The 20,836-nt window shown below is 37.9% G+C and overlaps 1 protein-coding gene across 4 annotated transcripts; it reads right to left on the bottom strand.

Moving 5' to 3' along the window:
* Positions 1 to 602: 602 nt before the first annotated feature.
* On the bottom strand, positions 603 to 20,591 carry SKIL (SKI like proto-oncogene). Of its 4 annotated transcripts, none has more exons than XM_026666367.2 (7): positions 20,397 to 20,591; positions 15,630 to 16,726; positions 8,360 to 8,457; positions 5,743 to 5,990; positions 5,405 to 5,643; positions 4,021 to 4,245; positions 603 to 2,928 (listed from the first exon to the last, which is right to left on the bottom strand). In XM_026666367.2, exons 1-7 carry the CDS (start codon positions 20,401 to 20,403, stop codon positions 2,767 to 2,769), a joined length of 2,076 nt encoding a protein of 691 aa, XP_026522152.1. In that variant the 5' UTR covers positions 20,404 to 20,591; the 3' UTR covers positions 603 to 2,766. The 4 variants fall into 4 exon arrangements, with proteins under 4 accessions (XP_026522152.1, XP_087821456.1, XP_087821457.1 ...); XM_087965330.1 differs by lacking the exon at positions 20,397 to 20,591 and adding an exon at positions 19,536 to 19,663; XM_087965331.1 differs by lacking the exon at positions 20,397 to 20,591 and adding an exon at positions 19,021 to 19,151.
* Positions 20,592 to 20,836: the final 245 nt, after the last annotated feature.

Genomic DNA, 20,836 nt, shown 5'->3' with positions numbered 1-20,836 from the left:
TGATTGGAATGTACTCTTTGAACTTCAGTTGTGGTTAGGCACATTCTTTTGAGGTTAAGGTCCACACAACAGCAAATGATTGAATTATTATCTGCTTTATAGGAGTTATCTTTGAGGAATCTGAACATTTCAGCCAGCTTCAACTGAAATAGCTATTTGTGTGCCATAATTTGTGTGCCATAATTGTTTGGCACACATGAAATCTATTGTCATTTTCATATCAAACTGCCATGGGTTTTAGAGCTTAAGATTGAACAACACACTAAACTGACATAAAGTGACCACATTATGGCTTTACACGATTCTGCAGCATTTCCAAGTGGCTACCAATTAATTTGCAGTGTTAATTCACAGAACTGATTCTGACTTTTACTGTCTTATTATGAGCCTAGGATTTTTGAAGGTGGTTCTTTGCCTGCATAAACCACTGACCCACCAAAATTGACCTCAAAATCAAGATTATTATCGGTGCTGCTGTGAAGATGACAATATTTCACCTACAAGTAGAATTCTTTATATGGCTGGGAAAAAGCTGAGTGCTTGTTTTTTTTTTAGTGTTTTAGTGCTACAGTCGTTTATTGAAAAACTTTTCTTTTAGCCCGTTTTCCTACTGTTTCTTTATTGATTATACATTTTATGGAATGATCTGTCCCTATCAATTTAAACTGAAGTATACAGGTGCTTGACTTATGACCACAATTGAGATCAAAATTTCTATTGCTAAGCAAAACTGCTAAGTGAATTTTGCCCCATCTTACAACATTTCTTGCCACAGTTAAGTGGATCACTGTAGTTCTTAAAATTAGGAACATGGCTGTTAAGTAAATCTGGTGTCCCCATCGACTTTGCTTGTCAGGAGGTCACAAAAGGTGAACATGTGACCCCTGGGACACCGCAACAGTCATAAATATGAGTCAGTTGCCAAGTCTCTGAATTCGGATCCCCTAACCATGGGGATGCTGCAATGACTATAAGGAAAACATCCTAAGTCACTTTTTTCAGTGCCATTGTTAACTCCGAATGGTCGCTAAATGAACTATTGTAAGTCAAGGACTACCCGTATGAAATTATATGTTAAATAATGAAATAATCCTTATACATAAATATGTTTAATCCTTTCCCATAAGTACATGAAATATCTATGTACACAACTAGTTTCCAGCAGAAGGGACAGGAATGTAGACAGCCATCTGATGCTTCAATTACTGCTGTAAAGGCCCATTTCCATTAATTTTGCAGAACATTTTTAGAACAAGCATTCTTGTTATCATCAGTCACAGAAATCTATGATAAAGTAAGTTAATACTTTCATGAATAACAGGTAACGTTGCTATGAATGTACAATGATCTGAATAGTGAGGCATAACCAACAACTGGCAAATATTTAATACATTTTGAGCGATCAAAACTTGTCAATCTATATACAATATAAACCATATTTCTTTCCTTCTGTTCAGGCAAGCCCTATATTTCCTGTTCTAGGCAGAACTGCTTCCTAGAATCAACACTTTCCCAATTTTTTCATCAACTAAGTCTTTGTTCAATGAAACTACAGTATTTTATTAGTCAACATTTTTTAGAAAAAAATATATCCATAAATTCTTTTGTTAATTTGTCTTTCTAACTTCCAATTATATAAATTCTGGAACGAACAGCTTATGATTTAGCATCAGATGCTGCCTCACACCAATCTCAAATACCAAAAAGATTTTAGTATTTTCAAAGAAATACAGTTTCAGTAAACAAAGTTGTTTTTGAAAAATGTTAATGGCTTGCCTTGGTTCTTTTTTTTTTTTTTTTTAATAACCGTACTTTCCCAATATCTGATACCATTTGTTCTCTACTGGTTTTGTAACACTTTTAAAAATGACAAGATCATCTATTTTCATGCACTCAAAGATCGTATGTGGGAATGCTATTGCTTCTGAAGTAATGTGATAATTAAAAATGCTACTACACAAAATAAGACTGACATTATAAAGCTCCTATTGGTGTATAGAAATGCTCAAAGAACATATTAAATATGAAAATACTTACTAGCTATCAAATTGTTATCCTAACCCACTAGAGTGAATAAATAAAATATTTCAGACTCAATTTCAGCAACCCTTTTTCAAAACAGCACTCCGTATAGTACTAAAAAAACTGGTTATTTAACCATTAATAATTAACATTTAGTGTAAAAGTTCAACATGAAAACCTGCAATTAAAGACATTTTCACTGTTTAATGATTTCCAATTAACAGTTTTCTCTTTGAAATAGCATCATGAAATGAAATATTGGAGCAAAGCAAAAATAAAACTATATTTTTTTCAGTTTTAGATTCTTGAATTGCATGCAAAAAGGTAGATACTGTGTAGTTTGAATCAAGAATGTTGCATTCAGTATGAGTCCTCAAGACAGTTTGTAAAATAAACAGATACATACTGACCACCGTTAAAACATAAAATTTCAATGCTGCTCATAACTATAAAAAAAAGCAGCACAAATACAGATTTGGTCAGTCTGGAAGTTATATAAATATACATATTATTGTAGATTTCTATGCACATGTTGGACATAATCTACCGAGAACTTTTCTTGTGCAGATCACCATAGAAATTATTGTGAGTTCCCAAACACCTTCACTAGTGATGTGGGAATGCACAGGAAAAGTTTTCCATAATTGTGCCCAATACCTTCATTTTTCCATGGCTTGACCTCTCCTTGGCAGGTAATTTTTTTTAGCCTTGCTGAGAAAATGCAGGTGCATTCTGAATGGCATTTTATTTTCCTTTTCCATTTTTTGAAGATTTCTGAATCTGAAGTTTTAATTCCTTGATCATCTTCTCTAACTTCTGTCTTGCTTCTCGTTCCTGTCTCAATTCATCTTGGAGCTCTTGTCTATCAGCCTCTGCGTGATCCAGCCTCTGCCTCAGCTCTGCTAACTGCAAGTTTGAAAAGTAAAGACAAGTTAAAACAGCTGACACACCATACACTTGTTTCTTAATCCTGGTGAGATATGCAGGCATTTCATTCTGTTCCAAAATGGAGCATCTGTCAATGATCATGCCATAAAAATACTAGACTGCAACATAAATATGTGCAAACATATACCCAAAAAATCATTACAAATTTAAAATACTTCCTATATTTTCTCTTTCCACTTTATTATTGCAACATTTTTAGTGAAAATATTCTTACTTCTTTGACAGAGATGTTTCTAAATTGCCAGAAAAACCAAACATTCATTAAAATCACACCCAAATATTTGGAAAGAACTGAAATAGCTATTTCTGAGTTAGTAAACTGTAAATAATGTAGGAAAAATCAAAATATTAGGGAAGTGAAAGATATATGGCATTTCTTCTGTACACTATATAGTGTAGGCATGAGAAAAGTAAGGTATATTTTAGTGTTAAATAAGAAAACTGTTTTTAAAAATAAATAAGGCTGCAAACCATAGGCTTGAATGCATGGAACTCCAATGTGTTAGCAGCTCTTCAGGCACCTGAGTGGTAGAACTAGCAAGTATGTATATTTTGTATATTTTATCAGCAATCCAACATTACATGTAATCTTTGGTTTATGACAGTTTAATGATGGTTCCGTTACAACAGCCTCAGGAAAAATTACTTACTATGTGTACTCACATTTATGACTGTTACATTACCTTCACAGTCATGTGATCACAATTCAGGCACTTGGAAACCAGGTCATATTAAAAACTGGTTGCAGCATTTTGCAGTCACATGATTGTGATTTGCAACCTTTTTTTTTTTTTTGTCAATTTCTGGCAAAAAAACAAAAACACCTATTGGGGAAGCTGACTTTGGCTTAATGATCACATGATTAACTTCATGACTGATGATGATTTGATTTGCTACTGTAAAAACTAACATAAAATTGGGTCAGACTCAATTTACGGCCACAATGACTTACAATGGAAATTTTGGTCCCGACTGTAAACCTAAATTGAGGAGTACTTGTATCAAAGAAAGATGGCCCACTTCCAAATGAAACTCAATTTTGCTGCTCACCTGAGCTGCGTATTCTGCTTCTTTGTCCTTTTCCAAGCTGGAATCGCAGGTACATTTTTGTTTTATTACCTGCTCTAGCTTCTTCTCTAAATCTCTTTGTTCAACATAAAACTCTTGCATTCTTTGAGCATGCTCAGTCTGCAAAGATTCAAGTTCTTTTTGTAAATTTTGTTGCTCTTCTGTCAGCTCCTTCATGGCTTTGGAACTACTTAACATTTCAACTTCCTATGAAAAAATGACAATCATATAGAGTTTTCAAACACAGAATTACAAAAAAAAAATATGCTTCAAATTTCATAGTTTTAGGTTCTATTTCATTTGAAATGGGACTTAGTATGGATACACATCTTGAGCTTTCTTATCTCAGAAATGTAACTCGCTGTGGTTGTTAAAAGCATGTGCGTGTCCACTTACTATATATACTCTCTATCAATATATGCACATATACATATTTTACACTCACACATACACGAACTTATCAATTATGCACCAGTACTGTATTTCTACTTCAACATTCTCCATTAACACATTCTCAGATATTTTGGGAACAAATATTTTGAATAGTTATTTGAAGAGAAAAATGTATAAAATATTGAGAAATTTTTCCCTCACAGCTTTAAATTTCATATTATAAAGGATTTTCCCCCATATTCAATTAAAATGCTAATCACAAATGCAAGCTTATAACAATCTGAAACCGCCCTAATTTTATTTCTACTAGCTATCTTCTAGCACCAAAGGGAAGTCTCATGACTTCCTGGGTACTATTTCTCCAGATAGCTAGTATTGAGTAATTTTCATCATAGGAACCTTAGGGAACACAGTTTACCCCTGTTCATTATCCAGTGGAGACATAACAGATGCCAGTGTAATGCGAGATGTTATTAGGAATTTCAATCTTCAAAGAGGGTGTGCGTGATTCAGCAAAATTTTTATCAAACCACTCCTTCTAAGTAAAGACTTGAATCAAAGAGGCATTTCTCTTCAAAGCACTAGATGAGAGCAGTCATCCCATTTTCGACCCAGATGTTAAAAGGGGCTTCTCTGCATACACTCCAAAGTGGAAAAATTCCATCAATGCAAGGAGAATGGCTGAAATGGGTCAGCCTATTGCAGCAAAGCATTAAGCAGGAGGACAACTTATCTTCAAACTTATGTTTGATAACAGCTGAAGTCCAACTTTCAGGTTAGCGTTCTTTGGTGAAAGTAAGTCTTTAATACAAGTATATGTTAAATGAAATAGAGGGAAAGGTTTGGGTTTTTTAACCCCTATCATTGTACTATTCATAGTTATAAACTTTCATCTTCATATGGAACCAATACAAAAAAAAAGAAAAGACGCTGTTTGGGAGGCAGACAAAAATAAAATGAAATTTACACATACCATTTGAAGATGCTGCTTCTTTTGCAAAATTGTATGCAGCCTTTCTTGCTGTTTAATATAAGTTTTCATTACTTCTTCCATCATTTTCCCTTTATCATCATCAGATCTAATACCATTGGCAAGAGCCTGAGATGAGGATTGTGCATCACTACTTATTTCCATTTCATCTTCTGTAGTCTCCCTGGAACTGACCTGTTCTGTTTTCCTTCTGTTTGCAGGTTTAATGGGTATGGGTTGATCTACAGAATCAAAAAGTCAGGAAGGCAATGTTTATTGGTTTTCTACAAAAACAATAATTCCATTAATGTTATTATGAAACAGTTTCAGTTTTTACTCACCTATACTAGTACAAGTTCCAGATCTGGGCTTTAAGTCAACTTTCTCTTGTCCTTCAAGAGGTATGTTCTGATAAAAGATGCTTTTTTTGCGTTTGCTACCATGCTGCTGTTTCAGTGACTGCCCAGGAAATGATTTATATACCTCTGGTATCTTTTCAATCGTTTTTGTGGTTTCTTTACACTGAGGCATTGAAGTACTAAGAGATACATTGGGAGCAACCATTTTATCACACATGTAAAAGAAATAGCTGGAAACAACAAAATTGAAAAATTATTAGAATATACAAAAATTAAATCATAGTGAATCAAGCATAATATAGAAAATAATGGAAACAAACAAGCAAACAAAAATTATTCTCTAATTCCCAGCCTGCTACACAACAGTTGTAGATAATCATTATTTTGTCTAGCTTAGGAACCATCAAATCAATTACAAAGTAAAAGAAAATACATTGTCATCAGTATACTCAAAGATCTATTGGCAAATTGAAATAGTCAATTTTGATTTTCAGAGATATTTTAACACTCACAATTTTATTAGCCCCCAAATGCATTTTAATGTATTTGTTTTATAACAGTGTAGCCCGCTGAATTCTGGGTACATCAAAGAGCAGGTGGCATTTGTGGTCAAAAGGGCTTTTGCGAACTCCATGTCACTATTAATGGTTTTATTTACAATTCCCAGTTCCATAGGAACATTTCTAGCTATTGTTTGTTCAACTGTCTGTATGATTTTAATCTCAATTATATAACTGACTTGTATACCACTCAGAGCAGGCAGATTCAATCAGGCTATAAGCAGCCTATAAATAAATATGTAAAAGCACAAAAAGGTTTTAAAAAGTATGATACTCAAAATTTTAAAGGCCTAGAGGAAATGTCCTAATCTCTTTCCAAAAAGCTAACAAAGAAGTGCAGGCATCATAAAGACGACCTTCTTTCAGATTCTCATCTCCAACTTCCTAAGGAAAGGACATCAGAAGCATGCCCTTTCAAATTAAGAAGACAAAGTGTGTCCTAAAGCAGATGAAAACCCAAGTCAAAAAGGCTTTTTAGGTCATTACCAATATTCTGAATTATATTGAAAAACCTCCTGTGAGCCGGAGCAGCGGGGGGGGCACTGCACAGATTGTAGGTTACAAACAGTATTCAGAGGGAGCTCCAAGTAGAGCACAGTACATAATCCAAATATTAAGTAATGAGGACTCCTCACTTCCATCAGAGCATCCTGTGCCAAAAACAGACATATCTGATGCAGGAGCCAAATCTAAGCAAGGTCCTCTATCTGTTTTGCTTATATAGGAACCTAACTGCAAATGAACCTGTAGATCACAGACCATCTGCTTCTAACAAAGTGCAATTCCAGGAAAAGCCAATTGTGCAGCCGCTATGGAGTTAGAATGTTTTTCAGATAAGCAGCCACTGTATCTTGTTGGATTTAATTTGACCATATTTGTTCCAACCTGACCCTCAAAATCTTTAGCCACCAGGTCAGGATTTCTATCACAAGTCCTACTCAACCTGGGATGGCAATGTATAATTGAGCATCATCACCTTACAGACAATACTTTATCCTAAATTGTTAGATGACCTCACTCAGCTGTTTCATATAGATACTAATGAAAACATCTTCCTGGGTTCTGTTACTGAATATGCTGTTGCTGCTTTAAAATTTAATGCAAAGTTTTACTGCTTTCTTAAAAGTAAAACCTTATTCAAAAGTAGCAGAACGTCTGGCACTTCACAGGTTTGTGAAATTAGCTAAGGAACAATTCAAATGACACTTTAACTGCTATATCAGCACTGTATAGACATGTCCATCAGCACAGTAGAGCTTAAAATGGTTTCAATAAGCTGCATAGCAAGTTAACTCTTTATGTGGTTAAAATACAGCTCCATTTGATTCTGACACTGATAAGCCACTGTACTCTACAATTCAATAGCACTTCTAAAATAGCCAGTAATTTTGTTTTTTTATTCTTAAAACAATCTTGAACATGGTCTGAACTTGCTATTCTCTTTCAATTTAGGATACAATGTATTATGCAGTTAATTTCCAGAAAAAAAAAGGGAGGTGTTTACCTCAGATTCACAGAAATGTAAATCAGATTAAATGTATAACTTCAAATACCAGCTGATTATAGAGACCTTGAGGATACTGAATATACAAATGGAAGTTTCAGGAGCCACCATCTTTTTTATCTGGAATAAAACAATTTGGTCCTTGTAGCACTAATAAAGCAGATGTCCCAGATATTAAGTAGCATCTGAGGATGGAAAACGCTAAAAGTTTTCTAGGTGCCTCCAAGGGAAAGTTTAAGGATTTGAGTGAAACTAGTTCTTAGCAAAGATACCATTAACAGTTATTTCAAAGAATGGAATTAAGAAAAAAATACCATGTGTAAAAGTTACATCTATTACATAATGCTTTGCTCTACATTATTAATGTAGATCCAATAGTATGTAAAACACATATTCTCCATACAACCTCAGAAAGTAATTAAATTATGTAAAACATCAATTTAACTCAGATAAGCAATGAAATTATTTATAAGCTGGCTTATGAAATAATTAAAATTTGATTCTCTGATCATTTTTATTAACAGAAGAATGTTACCTGGGATGTATAAATGAACGCGGCTGATCTGTAGAATCTGTTTCTTGCTTTATAACTGGATACCACTGCTGAAATTCTACATTATAATGGGAATCTGCCTAAGGAGGGGAAAATATTTACAATTGTTATATACCATTCCAGCTTTAAAACAAATAGCAATTGCAATTTTTAATCAATTTTTTTACAGAAACCCCCCCCCCCAAATATAAACAGCATCATTTCCATTTTCCCTACTCAAATATACCGTAAATGAAGCCATAAGCAGATTTTGTATTGTAAATGAATACCGTATGTTTCCTTTTCAGTCAAAAGAAATTGTGCAGTATTTTGATAATTTAACATTAATTATTGATCAATAAAATGGTCAATTAATATCAAATTTTATTTAATGTTGCCTATTTAAGAAATGGAATTGTGACTTTGTCAGGCAATTCACTCAACTCCTGAAAAAAACTGTAAGCATGAATAAAGTACACAAAGGTATTCATGCCTATCAAAGTGTGCAGGGAAGAAATGAAAGGCAACAATTCAAGAAAATCAACATGAGACAATAAAAGCACACTGGCTGAGTGACCAATCCAATAATAGGTAAAATTGATTGCATATGGGAAGCATCACTTGGTGCCAGCTTTTTGTTTTTAATGCATTCAGTTTTTTATAGTTTTTAATGTTGTTGAGTTTGTTATAAGATGGACAACTGCTTTAAATAAATAAGATAATTAATATATCTAGGAACTCTTATTCATTCATTTGTTCGTTCATTCCTATCTTTTCAAACAGACCTTTTTAAAAAGCAGTGTTTTCTTGCAGCCTTGCAAATTGTTTTTATTTTTGTGCTTTTAGAAAAGCCAATCATCTACATTTCAAAAGTGAAGGAGAGAAAATAAGTTTTTGCAGGACCACCAGAGAAGCCTATCAAACCTATTAGCGAGAGCAGATTGTTCCACCTTTCAAAAGCCACTTGTTTAACTGTATATCAATGTGCTACCTACATCTGCTACCTAAGGCAACCAGACAGAGGTGGGATTCAAATGTTTAACAACCGGTTCTGTGGGTGTGGCTTTGGTGGTCATGTGACTGGGTGGACATGGCTTGGTGGTCATGTTATTGGCTGGGTGTAGCCAACTCAATATCACTCACATCGAGGCACGCATCTCTTCGCCTGGCCTCTCATGACTGTGGGGATGCTGCAACAGTCGTAAGTGTGAAAAATGGTCATAAGTCACTTTTTTCAGTGCCATTGTAACTTTGAATGGTCACTCCACACAAGCAAAGTACCAGCAAAGGAAGGGGAAAAAACTCCAGAGACTTTCTTGAAACAGGAAGTCTAGTCCTGCCAAGAATGTAATAAGGGTTAAAGGAGAGGCAGTTTCTGTAAGCAACACCAGAATGTTTCCTTCCTGCCTTCCTTACAGGATTAGGCCAGTAATTTCTTCTAACAACCGGTTCTCTGAACTGCTTAGAATGTTAACAATCTGTTCTAGCGAATAGGTGCAAACTGGTAGAATCCCACCCCTGCAACCAGATAAATATTTTAAGACAGCCCTGTTCTAGTTGGTATACAACAAATTGGTTTCATTTCACATTCCTGTTTATCATGTACTGCGTTATTGTGGTTGGTCACAATCAGCCAGAAATTTAGGCTGAATTTGGTATATCAAATCCTTCCCAGGTATCTGGGATAGGCAAATATTATTATTTTGGTTTCTGGCAGTCAATCAAATGTTCAGGGTGGATTTGGCACTTTTCTCCACTTATCAAGTCCTTCCAAGGAACTTGGATAGGAAGATGTGGATGTTTGATGGTGTTAAAGGTGTGGTCATAGGATGTAAGCTTTTTCTGCGCAAAACTGCCTTTTCCAATTGACAGTGATTTTGTCAATGCTGATCATGTTAAGTGGCACACTCAAGGTGCCTATTACTATTGGTACTATCTTTGCTTTCTTTTGTCACAGTTGTCTATTTTCTATTTGCAAGTTTTTTTCTATTTATTATCACCAATATCAAATTTCACTTTGAAACAGCCTGATTAAAAATAGTAAATAAAATTCAAAGTAATAGTCAAAAATGGAGACCAACAATAAAGTTAATTACTATGATAACTAGACTTTGATTTTAAGTTCTAATGTAATGAATACTTTTATTTGGTCCAAAGAAGCTTTTGCATATGAATAAAATGTTCCCATGAATAGAAAGGTGCAAAGAAATATGCCTTCATTTGTTCTGTTACATGGATGCTACTACAAAGAGCAGCATCTTCCCAATTTTTGCAGGCAATGGACTTCTAGGATTTCTAACCTTTCTCCTGACTTTCCCCCCCCCCTCCCCAAGTCTTTATTATATAATTTAAAAGAATATATTTTACTTTTGAATGGCTCTGATTCTCTCATTCATGCTTTTTCAACAATTCTTCAGAATTAGGACTATTTCATACTAGAAAGGTATCCCTCCCCACATCATAGCCCAGATAGTTTTTCCTTTTCTGTTCGAAATGTGAAGATTCCCCTGTATTCTTCATTTTAACACTTGTTACTTTGCTGTTCACAAATCAGAAGTGTTAGAAGCACTGCTGAAGCAGCAAAGTGTTTCTGCACTTTATGTTAATGCATATATAATAGGAACAATTGAAGGTTTTTATTTTTTTAAAAAATATATTGCGTATTTTGCATTCTATTTCTAAATCCACTTTAATTTTGGGAGCCAGAGCTACAATTCTGCAGTTAGACTAAAAAAAGGAATATATGAAACTATTTTGAATTCTGATGACATTTGTTTTTACAAAGGAGGCTAAGTAAATTAACTAAAAAAAGTGTTTGAAACTATAGCAGAAATGTATGTCTTGTCTTAGTCCATGAGTGCATGTGTAAGTATGTATACAACAGCTCTATTCACTGTGGCCTTGTAAAGTGTAGCTTCACATGGCTGTATCACATAGTGATAGCAACCCCAGCAGTCTCTACTGCCAAAAAAAGGATCATTGAGACCTCATGTAACTGAGACTTGCAACTTCCTACCAATTTCTAACAAGCAAAGTCAATGGGGAAGCAGCAGGAAGTAGCAAGTCCCAATCACAAGCTTTCCCTTAGGTGGCTTGCAAGCAGGCCAGTCAGCTGACTATTATGGAGCATAAGGGGACGGAATGGGCATTGTGGCACGAGTGCAGCAGGGAGGTGGGCATTAAATGAGTGCAATGGGTGTGCGTAGGTGGGCACTGTGATGTTAGTACAGGAGAGATGCTGCAGTGTGGTCCCAGGACAAGCAGGTGGTAGGGCCCACACTCATCCTGCCACTGAGTATTCCTCAGGACAAAAAATATCTGCAGAAGCAACTGATAGGAGTGATTTACAACCCCTCGTGCCAGTTTTCCACCTGCCTTTCCTGTGAGAGGCTGTAGGGAAGGTTGCAAATGGCAATCACATGTCTGAGGAACGTTGAAGTCATCCGAAATGTGTTCTAGTTGCCTAATCCCCGCTACAACTTAGAGGACCCCAGTCATAAATCCTTGTTTTGCATCATAACTTTGAAGGCCCACAGAATGAATGGTCATTAAACAAGGACTATCTGTATTTGTAATATACATAAGCAGTTGTCTTCTAATGAGCCTAAGAAGGAATTCAGATCAAAACTAGAGATCATCCTTTCCACAATTAAAGCCTCTATAAGTCTGAAATAAGATACATAAGGTTTATTTCCCACGTCATTATAGTTGTGCTTTTAAAGCACAACTATACACACACACACACACACACACACACATATACACATACATACATACACGCACACAGCACAATAGCTTGAAAATACACCGCAAATCATATATCAAACAGGATGAGGTCATTTATAAGACTTAGGCCTTTAATTTATTCAGTATTATTTATTAGTATACACTATTATGAAAGGTAATTACTTTAGACAAATATAGTACTGCAGCTGAATGCAAAACAAGCCAATTGGCTACATCATTAATGAGTAAATAAATCATGTTAAGCTTACAAATGTAATTTCAGCTTCCATAAGCTGAGTTGTATTCTATTTACATACAGTTAACCAAATAATCTTTTAAAAACTGATCTGTACTACAAGACTAATTTAAAACATGATATTATTGCCAGTCATCATTATCATGACTGGATTTGCACCTATATGTATAGCCTTAAATGAACCCTATTTCTCTCTGCTTTATTTTATTTTATTTTTACTTTACCCTTCCAATGTGCAGGCAAACAAGATACAGATACAGCTACAGATAATCAGAGTTGGAAGGGACCTTGTAGGTCATTTGGCCAACCCCCCACCCAAGCGGGAGACCCTACACCATTTCTGACAAATGACAGTCCAATCTCTTCTTGAAAGACTCAACTGATGGCACTCCCATAACTTCTGAGGGCAAGCTGTTCCATTGGTTGATTGTTCTCACTGTCAGAAAGTATCTCCTTGTTTCCAGATTAAATCTCTCCTTGTTCAGTTTCCACCCATTATTCCTTGTCTGGCCTACAGGAGCTTTAGAAAATAGCTTGACCCCTTCCTCCTCTCTGTGGCAGCCCCTCTTCACTAAACTAGCAATGCCCAGTTCCTGCAACCGTTCGTTGTATGTTTTAGCCGCCAGTCCCCTAATCATCCTGGTTGCTCTTCTCTGTACTTTTTCTACAGCCTCATCTTTTTTATAATGTGGTGACCAAAACTGGATGCAGTACTCTAGGTGTGGTCTTACTAAGGCTTTATAGAGTGGTATAGAAGCAAACTAGTCCTTCCTTTCATGGATGAATTTGGTCCTATAACTGGGAACTCAATGCTACCAAACATGGTATCCCCTCTGGAGCAAATTTTCCTTTTCAAAAACCTGATCTGAGCATTTTCCAGCTATGAATTTTCAGTCTCCTTCCTGATTATGTATGAAGAAAAACATAGATGATTCTCCTACATCTTTGGCATATGCCAGGAAAATTTCAAATTGTTCAGGGATCAGGAATATAAAATGGCTAGGTTTACAAACATGCTTCACCTGACTACTGAATTAATCCATGTTATAAATGCACATAATCCTTTAAATAGTAACTAATTAGACAGCAGGATTCACACAACTTTCTAAGATTAAAACTATTCCACGTTGTATGAATGCAGCCATTAGATCTTTGACTGGTATAGTTAAATATGCTGTGTTCACACAACCTATAAAGCACAAACCCAATGCTTGTTGAGAAAATTTGAATGACATGTTTTCCTCATAATTTTAAGTAGAATGGCTTGATTTGTACATGTAGATGATAAAAAGAAAAATTATGTGGCTTAGCATATTTGACCAAACAGATGCTCTTCATGAAAGACCTAAGAAATGTTCCTACAGTCTTTAAAGAATCCTTGATGGCCATTATGATTTGTCTCAGGATCAATCATGTTGTTTTGTTTTTTGTCACGCAAAAAATATGTTTAACTGTTGCCCAGAATAAAGGCTTTAGCAGTACTAATAATTGGGAGTGGGGTTCCTTGGAGTCATTGCTGACTCCTGGCAACTACCTGAACAAGAAGACCCTGTAGCTTTCTTGGCAAGATTTCAGAAATGATTTGCACTGTCTCCTTCCTAGGACTCACAGGGAGAGACTAATGCAAAGTCATCAGCTGGCTGTGTGCCTAAAGTCGGATTAGAACTCATGGTCTCCTGTACCACTTACAGCAATATCACTAAGATTTATATACTGCTTCACAGTGCTTTACAGCCTTTTCTAAGCTGTTTACAGAGTCAGCATATGGACCCCAACAATCTGGGTAATTTTACCGACCTCAGAAGAATGGAAGGCAGAGTCAACCTTGAGCCTGTGAGAATCATTCTGCTGCCAGCTGGCAAAATTAACCTGCAATACTGCATTCACTTCACCACCATGGCTCATGGTAATTAATTGTTCCTTGTTTCTAAGAAATTCCACATTAAGCAGATACTTATCACATATTTCCTTGTGCATTTCAAGCTACTTCTCAACAGTAGAATGTAGTGGCAGGGTGTATATTTTAGTTAGGAGGTTTACAATCTCAGCTTTAAGCCACTTATGTGGAGGCTATCAAGGCCTGGTGATTTGTTTATGGAGATCAAAACATAAGCAAAAATCACCACTTTGTAGCTTAATGTTAGAAAAGCTCATTATGTAAGTAAACCAGAAAGTGTAAACTCGGGTTAATGTTAAATATTAAAAGGTAATGTCAACCAGTGTGGTTAGTGAACTTACAATTGACAACCAAGAAGTGAGTAATGGGGGAGGGGTGAATTGGGCAGAGAGGCTTAATAAAGCATAAAACTAGATTGTCTATTTAAGAAATACAGAAGGAATTAATTGTAGAGAGGGATGCAATTACAAACATAAGACTATGAAAAATAAAGATATTTCTACAACAAAACCATTATAGTAAACCATTGGTCTTTCTGGTATCACTATAGTGAAAGCAACGATCTCTCAGGTAATAATGTACAGCTGTGAAAGCTGGGAATTGAAACCAAATAAGATAAAGATAGATGCCTCTGTTATGGCTCTGGAGATGCTTATTAATAATAACATGGATCACAAGAAAAATAAATTAGCCCATCCTGGATCCAATTGATTGCTCCTTTATGGCAGTGTCAATCAGCAAAAACTCACTCTAATCATGATGGAGTACAAAAACAATTTAGCAACATAGAGGGAAATAAGAGAGAACTAAAGTAGACAGAATCAAGAAGATTACAGGATTGGCCATAAAAGAGCTATGTCATACTACTGCAGACAGATCAAAATGGTTATTATCTAACTATGCAATTATCAGAAGTCAAACCAGACTTGATGGAACCTATCTAATCAATGGTATTCTTCCATGATGGATACCATTTAGCCATGGCTCTGTAAGTACAGTATTTGCAAATCTCCTATTTTTTAAATAAAAATCCTTGCTCCAACACTCCTGAATGTCTTTTCATACTGCTACACATGCAGACTGAACTGCATCTTTACCTTTTATCAATGCACAATTCATGATTATTTTAGGCATTCATTATATCTGAAACAAAATCACTTAAAACATTTTTACAACAAAATTCTATGCCTTGTCATGGACATACATCAGAAATAACTATTCAAGTACAGTATTTGAAGCATATTACTTTTCCAATATTGGCTATCATATTTTGTAGTCACAATTATTTTTTCAAGAATATAAAGAAACAATTTTATAAAGCAAACACTTAATACATGTAAAAACAATATTTACAACTAATCTATTCAAATATTATATTTTATAAACAGACTTACCTTAGACTGGGGTATCTTTTGATTCTTCGTGCTAAATTTTTCTTTCATTTGTTTTAAAAGTTGCTTCACATTTCTTTCTTCAGATGTTCCTAAATATTTTTGGTTAATGTGAAGATAACAGTGCCACTTCGCTGACTCAAAGCCCCAGTGACAAGTCCTCTTGTCTGGAGATCGATGGGAATGCATCACAAAGGTTTGGGGTGAAAACATCCCATAGCATTCTGAACACTGGATACATGGGGAATCTGGCTGAAGATAAAACTGTGGAACAAATAAACCTTGACACTTGCCCAAGCATTCATGTTCTACTTCAAAGGCACTTCCAGTCTCCTTTAGTTGGGCCACTGAACTTTTAGCGTGAAGCAGGCTGCCATTTTGAGGAAACGTGCGAGGGCGCAACAATGCATTGCATAGTCTTTGAGCATCAGTCAAAGTGATAAGTCCACAAGAAGGAGCATTAAAGGGCAAAATCCCCAAAACTTTTAAGATGTGAAGCTGATCAGAACTGCATCTAGAACAATAGATGTAAAGTTCATCACACACTGTATTAATTTGCTGTAGAGAATAGTCTCTTAGGACAGAATTCAAAACTTGAGGCAAGCAAAGTCTCTTTTCTCCTCCAACTTTAAAACAAGATATAGACTCCCCTTCCAGTAAAGTCTGAGTCAACTCTGTAGAATTATCTGAAGGGACAAGCAATGGGCCAGGAAGAATCTGAGGTGATGGAAGAGGTACAAAAACAGATGATATGTTTTCTTGTGAATGGCGAGCAGAAAATGCTGCTGGTCCACCAAGTGAACTCTGACTGCTTAAATGGAACTGTGCCAATGTATGTTTCAAACCAGGATTTAAGTTCAAAGGCTCTGATGCTGCAGCAACATTTGGTTTGGCATCTTCTTCTCTGTCATCTATAGGATTTTCTTCACACTCATCCAAATGTTCCTTCTTAATTACTGGCAACTTATTTATCATTGTGTGTATTTTATCCTTTAGATAGATTTCTGTCATGACTTTTTTTGATGGAGGACTGCCATCTTGTGCAGCAGTCCCTTTTGATTGATGTCCCAGGATGATTTTTTTCTGTGGAGCTTCCATAGCTAAATTTGAAATAGGTAAATTTTGAGATTTCAACAAAGGTAGCTAATTCACATCTCAGTTTCCAGTTAGCTTAGTTGCCAAACTAATATGGCTTTTTTGAGGTAAATATAAAGAATTACATGAAATTTCTGACATTTAATACAGTATTCTTTCTAAATGACACAAAATGTACTACAGTGTCATACCAAAATAGTTGGCTCAGACCTTTAGATCATTTTGTTTTACAATGATCCAGTGATATAACCCAACATCAAACTGAGATTTAATACAAACTCTACTTTTGACATTTTCTAATTTTATACAAAGAAAGGATCATATTTCTTTCCATTGAACCCGAATCACACAAATGCACCTGTTCTAACATCCAAGGCATTTCAAACTAGACTGAGAAATTAGATGGATGTAGCTTTATGCAAAAGAATTGATATTCCCAGTATCACAAGCAACACTTTGAGTTTATTGAGCAGAAAAACCATCCAGCAAGAATGACATTTGTTCTTCTAAAAGAACGTCAAAAGCAATCTGATACCAAAGTCCTGGGATTTCAACACTATATGTTTCTGATGAGATGGGCAGCACATCTATACAGAAATAAAGGCCATTGTAAGTTCCAGTGTTCCAACCACAATATTTAATCAGGACATATAAGATTCTCGATTAATCAGGACAAGTAAGTCTGAGACATCAGCAACATTAATTTATAAGCCAGTATTTTACATATATTTATCAATTAGGAGAAGCTGAACAAAGGAAAGAAAAACAAGGAATATAACTAGGAATAGGTTAAAATAAAAAAGCTCCAAGTATAATTAGGATGCATCCTAAATGGAGATATTACTATATTGGGCCCAGAAATTAAAGCACATTAAACACTTGTACAACAACTGTTCCAGAATGAATATAATTTAAGATTCTCGACTAAAAGATAAACATTCTAGCTATGTCTCTGAAACTATTTAATTAACAGACTAATAGAAAACCTGTATCCTCTTAGAATCCAAATAATTTCTCTTGCAAAAAAGATCCATGATTCTTCCAAAATATTTGTAAAGCACAGATCAACCATAAAAAATAGATTAGCAGCAAAGAGCAAAATGTGTTTTAGTTCTTTTCCCCTCTTATACATGGCAATCCTCTCCCCAAGCTGCTATTTTCTCTCCTGGAAGGGGGGGTAGGGGTAGGGGATGCCTTATTTCTCCTTTCTACTCTCATACTTTCCATTACATTTATTCATCTATGCATGCTCAAAAAAGACAGCTGCATCCATAAATTCCAATGATCTCCAGTCTTGTATTTGTGTCATTTAAAATACAATTTAGGCAACTTGATTACACTATATCCTGACGTCTTTCCCCATTTTTAGAGGGAAACTTTTCCCTCTACATACAGATACTAACATAATAACAAAATAATGATCCCTACACTTATTTTGAAAGAAAGGAGAATACAAGGAAAGCTTTTGCTAAATTTTCTCCTTCCCCAATAAGATATTTTACACTTTCATAAAGCCCTCAATTACTAGTACTTGGTTTCACAAACACATACATGGTGCCACATTTTCTCAATTTTCTTTTAAAAAACATCTTCCCTCTAATCTTTAATTTTGCTGCTATAGACTTCCTTTGACTAGAAGCCCACTCCTATAGCTCCCCATTTTCATTTGGAACTTATTCTGAGTTCAGAGAGCCCAAAGACTCCACAATTTATCCTTGAGCTAAATTTATTGCCTTCTACACTTACACACGTAATTAGAAAACAAATTATTCCTAAGTAAGTAATGTTTTCTAGGGATCTGGACAAGAGACTTCAGCCTTGTAAGAGTAATAATGGTGACAACACTCCAACCATACTCATGCTTAAAATTTATTTCTATACTGCACATTCTGCCAGAAATCATTAGATAAATCATAAATCATCATTATGTAAAACTAAAGTTAGATGAGCCTCCTATTATGGAAACTTCTGTTGTAAACCACTTGTCTTAAAGCAAAGCCCTCAGATTAAAAAAATATCTCCCTTTATTAATTGCCACACAAGTTCCCATGTTACAGCAACCTCAATTTCATACACATCTTTCTCAACCAAGAAGCTCAAAATAATTCAGCACTTATTTTGCACAACCACCGTAAACCCCCTCTTTGTCCATATCTTTATAATGTCCTTAAGAAAACTATCTGAAAGCTCAGCGTGGCAGTTAGCCTAACTAACCTATATCCTCCTGACAGCAGTTATTTTCAAAGAAAACAAGAGTTAGAAAATGGCAGGCAAGGCTTCCCCGAAAGGCTGACTTAACCACTTAGTCTGCAGATCACAATCACAAGGGATCGGTTGAGGCTCTTCCTTAAGGTTTACACCCTTTCCCCCAAAGAACAAAAGTTGGGCCCGATCCACTGCAAAACCCATATACTCCGCCTGGAATCCTTGCAGCCGGCAGACACGCCAAAAAGAGGAGCAAAACTTCCCCAAGCAGACGTCCAATTCAGTTCACCTGAATGATTGCCTGAAGCTGGGAAATGCAACCCCTCCCCGGAGGGATGTGTGTGTGTGTGTGTGTGTGGCCGTCGCTCCTCTCATAACACCCCCCCAAATATAACAACCTGCCCACCCCCTGAGAAAAGCGAGGAAACTCCTCCTTTGTCCCTGACCCATTTATTTAAGTCCCGGAGTTTGCATCTCCCGCAAATATCACTAGCTGAAGCTAAGGAGCTTAAAGCCCCCCTCGCCGCCGCCCCCTCACGCCGCCCCCTTGCCTCCAGAAAGCCTCCCCCCCCCGCCCTTCCTCTTCTTCTTCTTTTTTTTTTTTTTTACCCCGGGCGGGAGGGGCTGCTTTCTCGGGCGGAATTCCCCCTCCTTTTGCCCTGCCTTCAACTCTCCTCCTTCCCCCTTTCTTCAGCCAGACGGGCTGGCTCGTCTGCTGCTCCAGACGCTCCTCCTTCCTCCTCGGGGGTGAGGAAGGTGAAGTCTAGCAGTGGAGGCGGGGAGGGCGACGGCGAAGCCGTGCGGGGATGGGAGAGACTGAAAGGGCTGCCCCCCCGCTCAGCCTCTGCCACCCCGTCTGCCTGCCCCTCCCCCACGCCCACCCTCAGGACGATGATCCCGGGGGAGAGGGGCTTTCCCGCCCCTCCCCCAGAAAGCTTTATTCCGCCCCGCAGCCCCGCTTGTCACCCCCCACAGCGGCGGCCCCAAACCTACTCCCGGACCCTCCTCCCTTCTTTCCTTCTTTCCTCCGCGCCTGCTTCCAAGCCACCACCACCACCACCCCCGCCGCCGCCCCGGGCAATCTAGGCCAGCCTTCCCTAACTCCGAGCCCTCTCCCCGCCGAGCGGCTGGATTACAACCCTCATCCTCCTCCCCCACCCGCCCCGAGGAGCACCGGCGTCGTGGCGCAGCTCAGGTGGAGAAGACGGGGGTGGAGTGGGGGTTGAAAATACCAGTCCTGACTGGGCGGCGGCGTCCCCCCTTCAATGTAACTCCCACCCACCCACCTACCCCGGGTCGTGGGTGGGATGGGTGCTCGCCTCTCATCTCCCTCCCCGCCGTTCCATTACCTCAGTGTAACCTACACCCCGCGCGCGCGCTGCCCTCCCTCCCGCTCTTCTCACAGACAGTCCCCCTCCTCCCGTGATGGGGGCGGGGGGCTTGGGGTTGGGAGAAACGTCCTCTGCTTACCGCACATCCCAGCGGGCGCCCCGGTTCTTCCCAAGAGTGGAAGCGAAGCGGCTGCTGCCGCCGCCAACGTACCGCCCACCCGTGACCTCACTGCAGAGACAGAGGAGGAGGAAGAGGGTGGAAAAGCCGCCGTGACGGAGGCGGCGGCGGCGGCGGCGGCGGCGCACGGTCAGGAATCCGCCCGGCTCGCGCGTCCCGCCAAGCCCCGCCCCTGTCTGGGCCAGGCGGCGCCGGCGCTGCGCTGCGGCGCGTGTGTGTCTGCCAAGAGACGTCATCCTGCCTCTCCGCCTTGGGAGTGGGGGCGGGGGAGGGGAGGAGAGGAGCGAGGGAACCCCCGTCTGCGGCGCCGTTGGAACAGCCGCTCGGCTGGACTCGATCCACGCGTGGGCCAGACCATGATCGCGAGGGGGGTGGATAGAGGGGGCGGGAAAGAGGTTAGA

Source organism: Notechis scutatus, chromosome 4 (assembly GCF_049901735.1).
Source record: "Notechis scutatus isolate UNSWTSFEM ecotype Mainland chromosome 4, rNotScu1.2, whole genome shotgun sequence".
Lineage (NCBI taxonomy): Eukaryota > Metazoa > Chordata > Lepidosauria > Squamata > Elapidae > Notechis > Notechis scutatus.
Note: the sequence above shows the minus strand (reverse complement) of the source record. Positions and strands in the feature narration are given on the sequence as shown.

Bases quoted from the DNA above. Each gene is read 5' to 3' on its own strand.
- SKIL (XM_026666367.2), bottom strand. The intron at 5,644-5,742 runs GTGAGTAAAAAC...TTGATTCTGTAG, and splicing joins TGGAACTTGTACTAGTATAG to ATCAACCCATACCCATTAAA. The intron at 4,246-5,404 runs GTATGTGTAAAT...ATTTTTTCATAG, and splicing joins AGAAGCAGCATCTTCAAATG to GAAGTTGAAATGTTAAGTAG.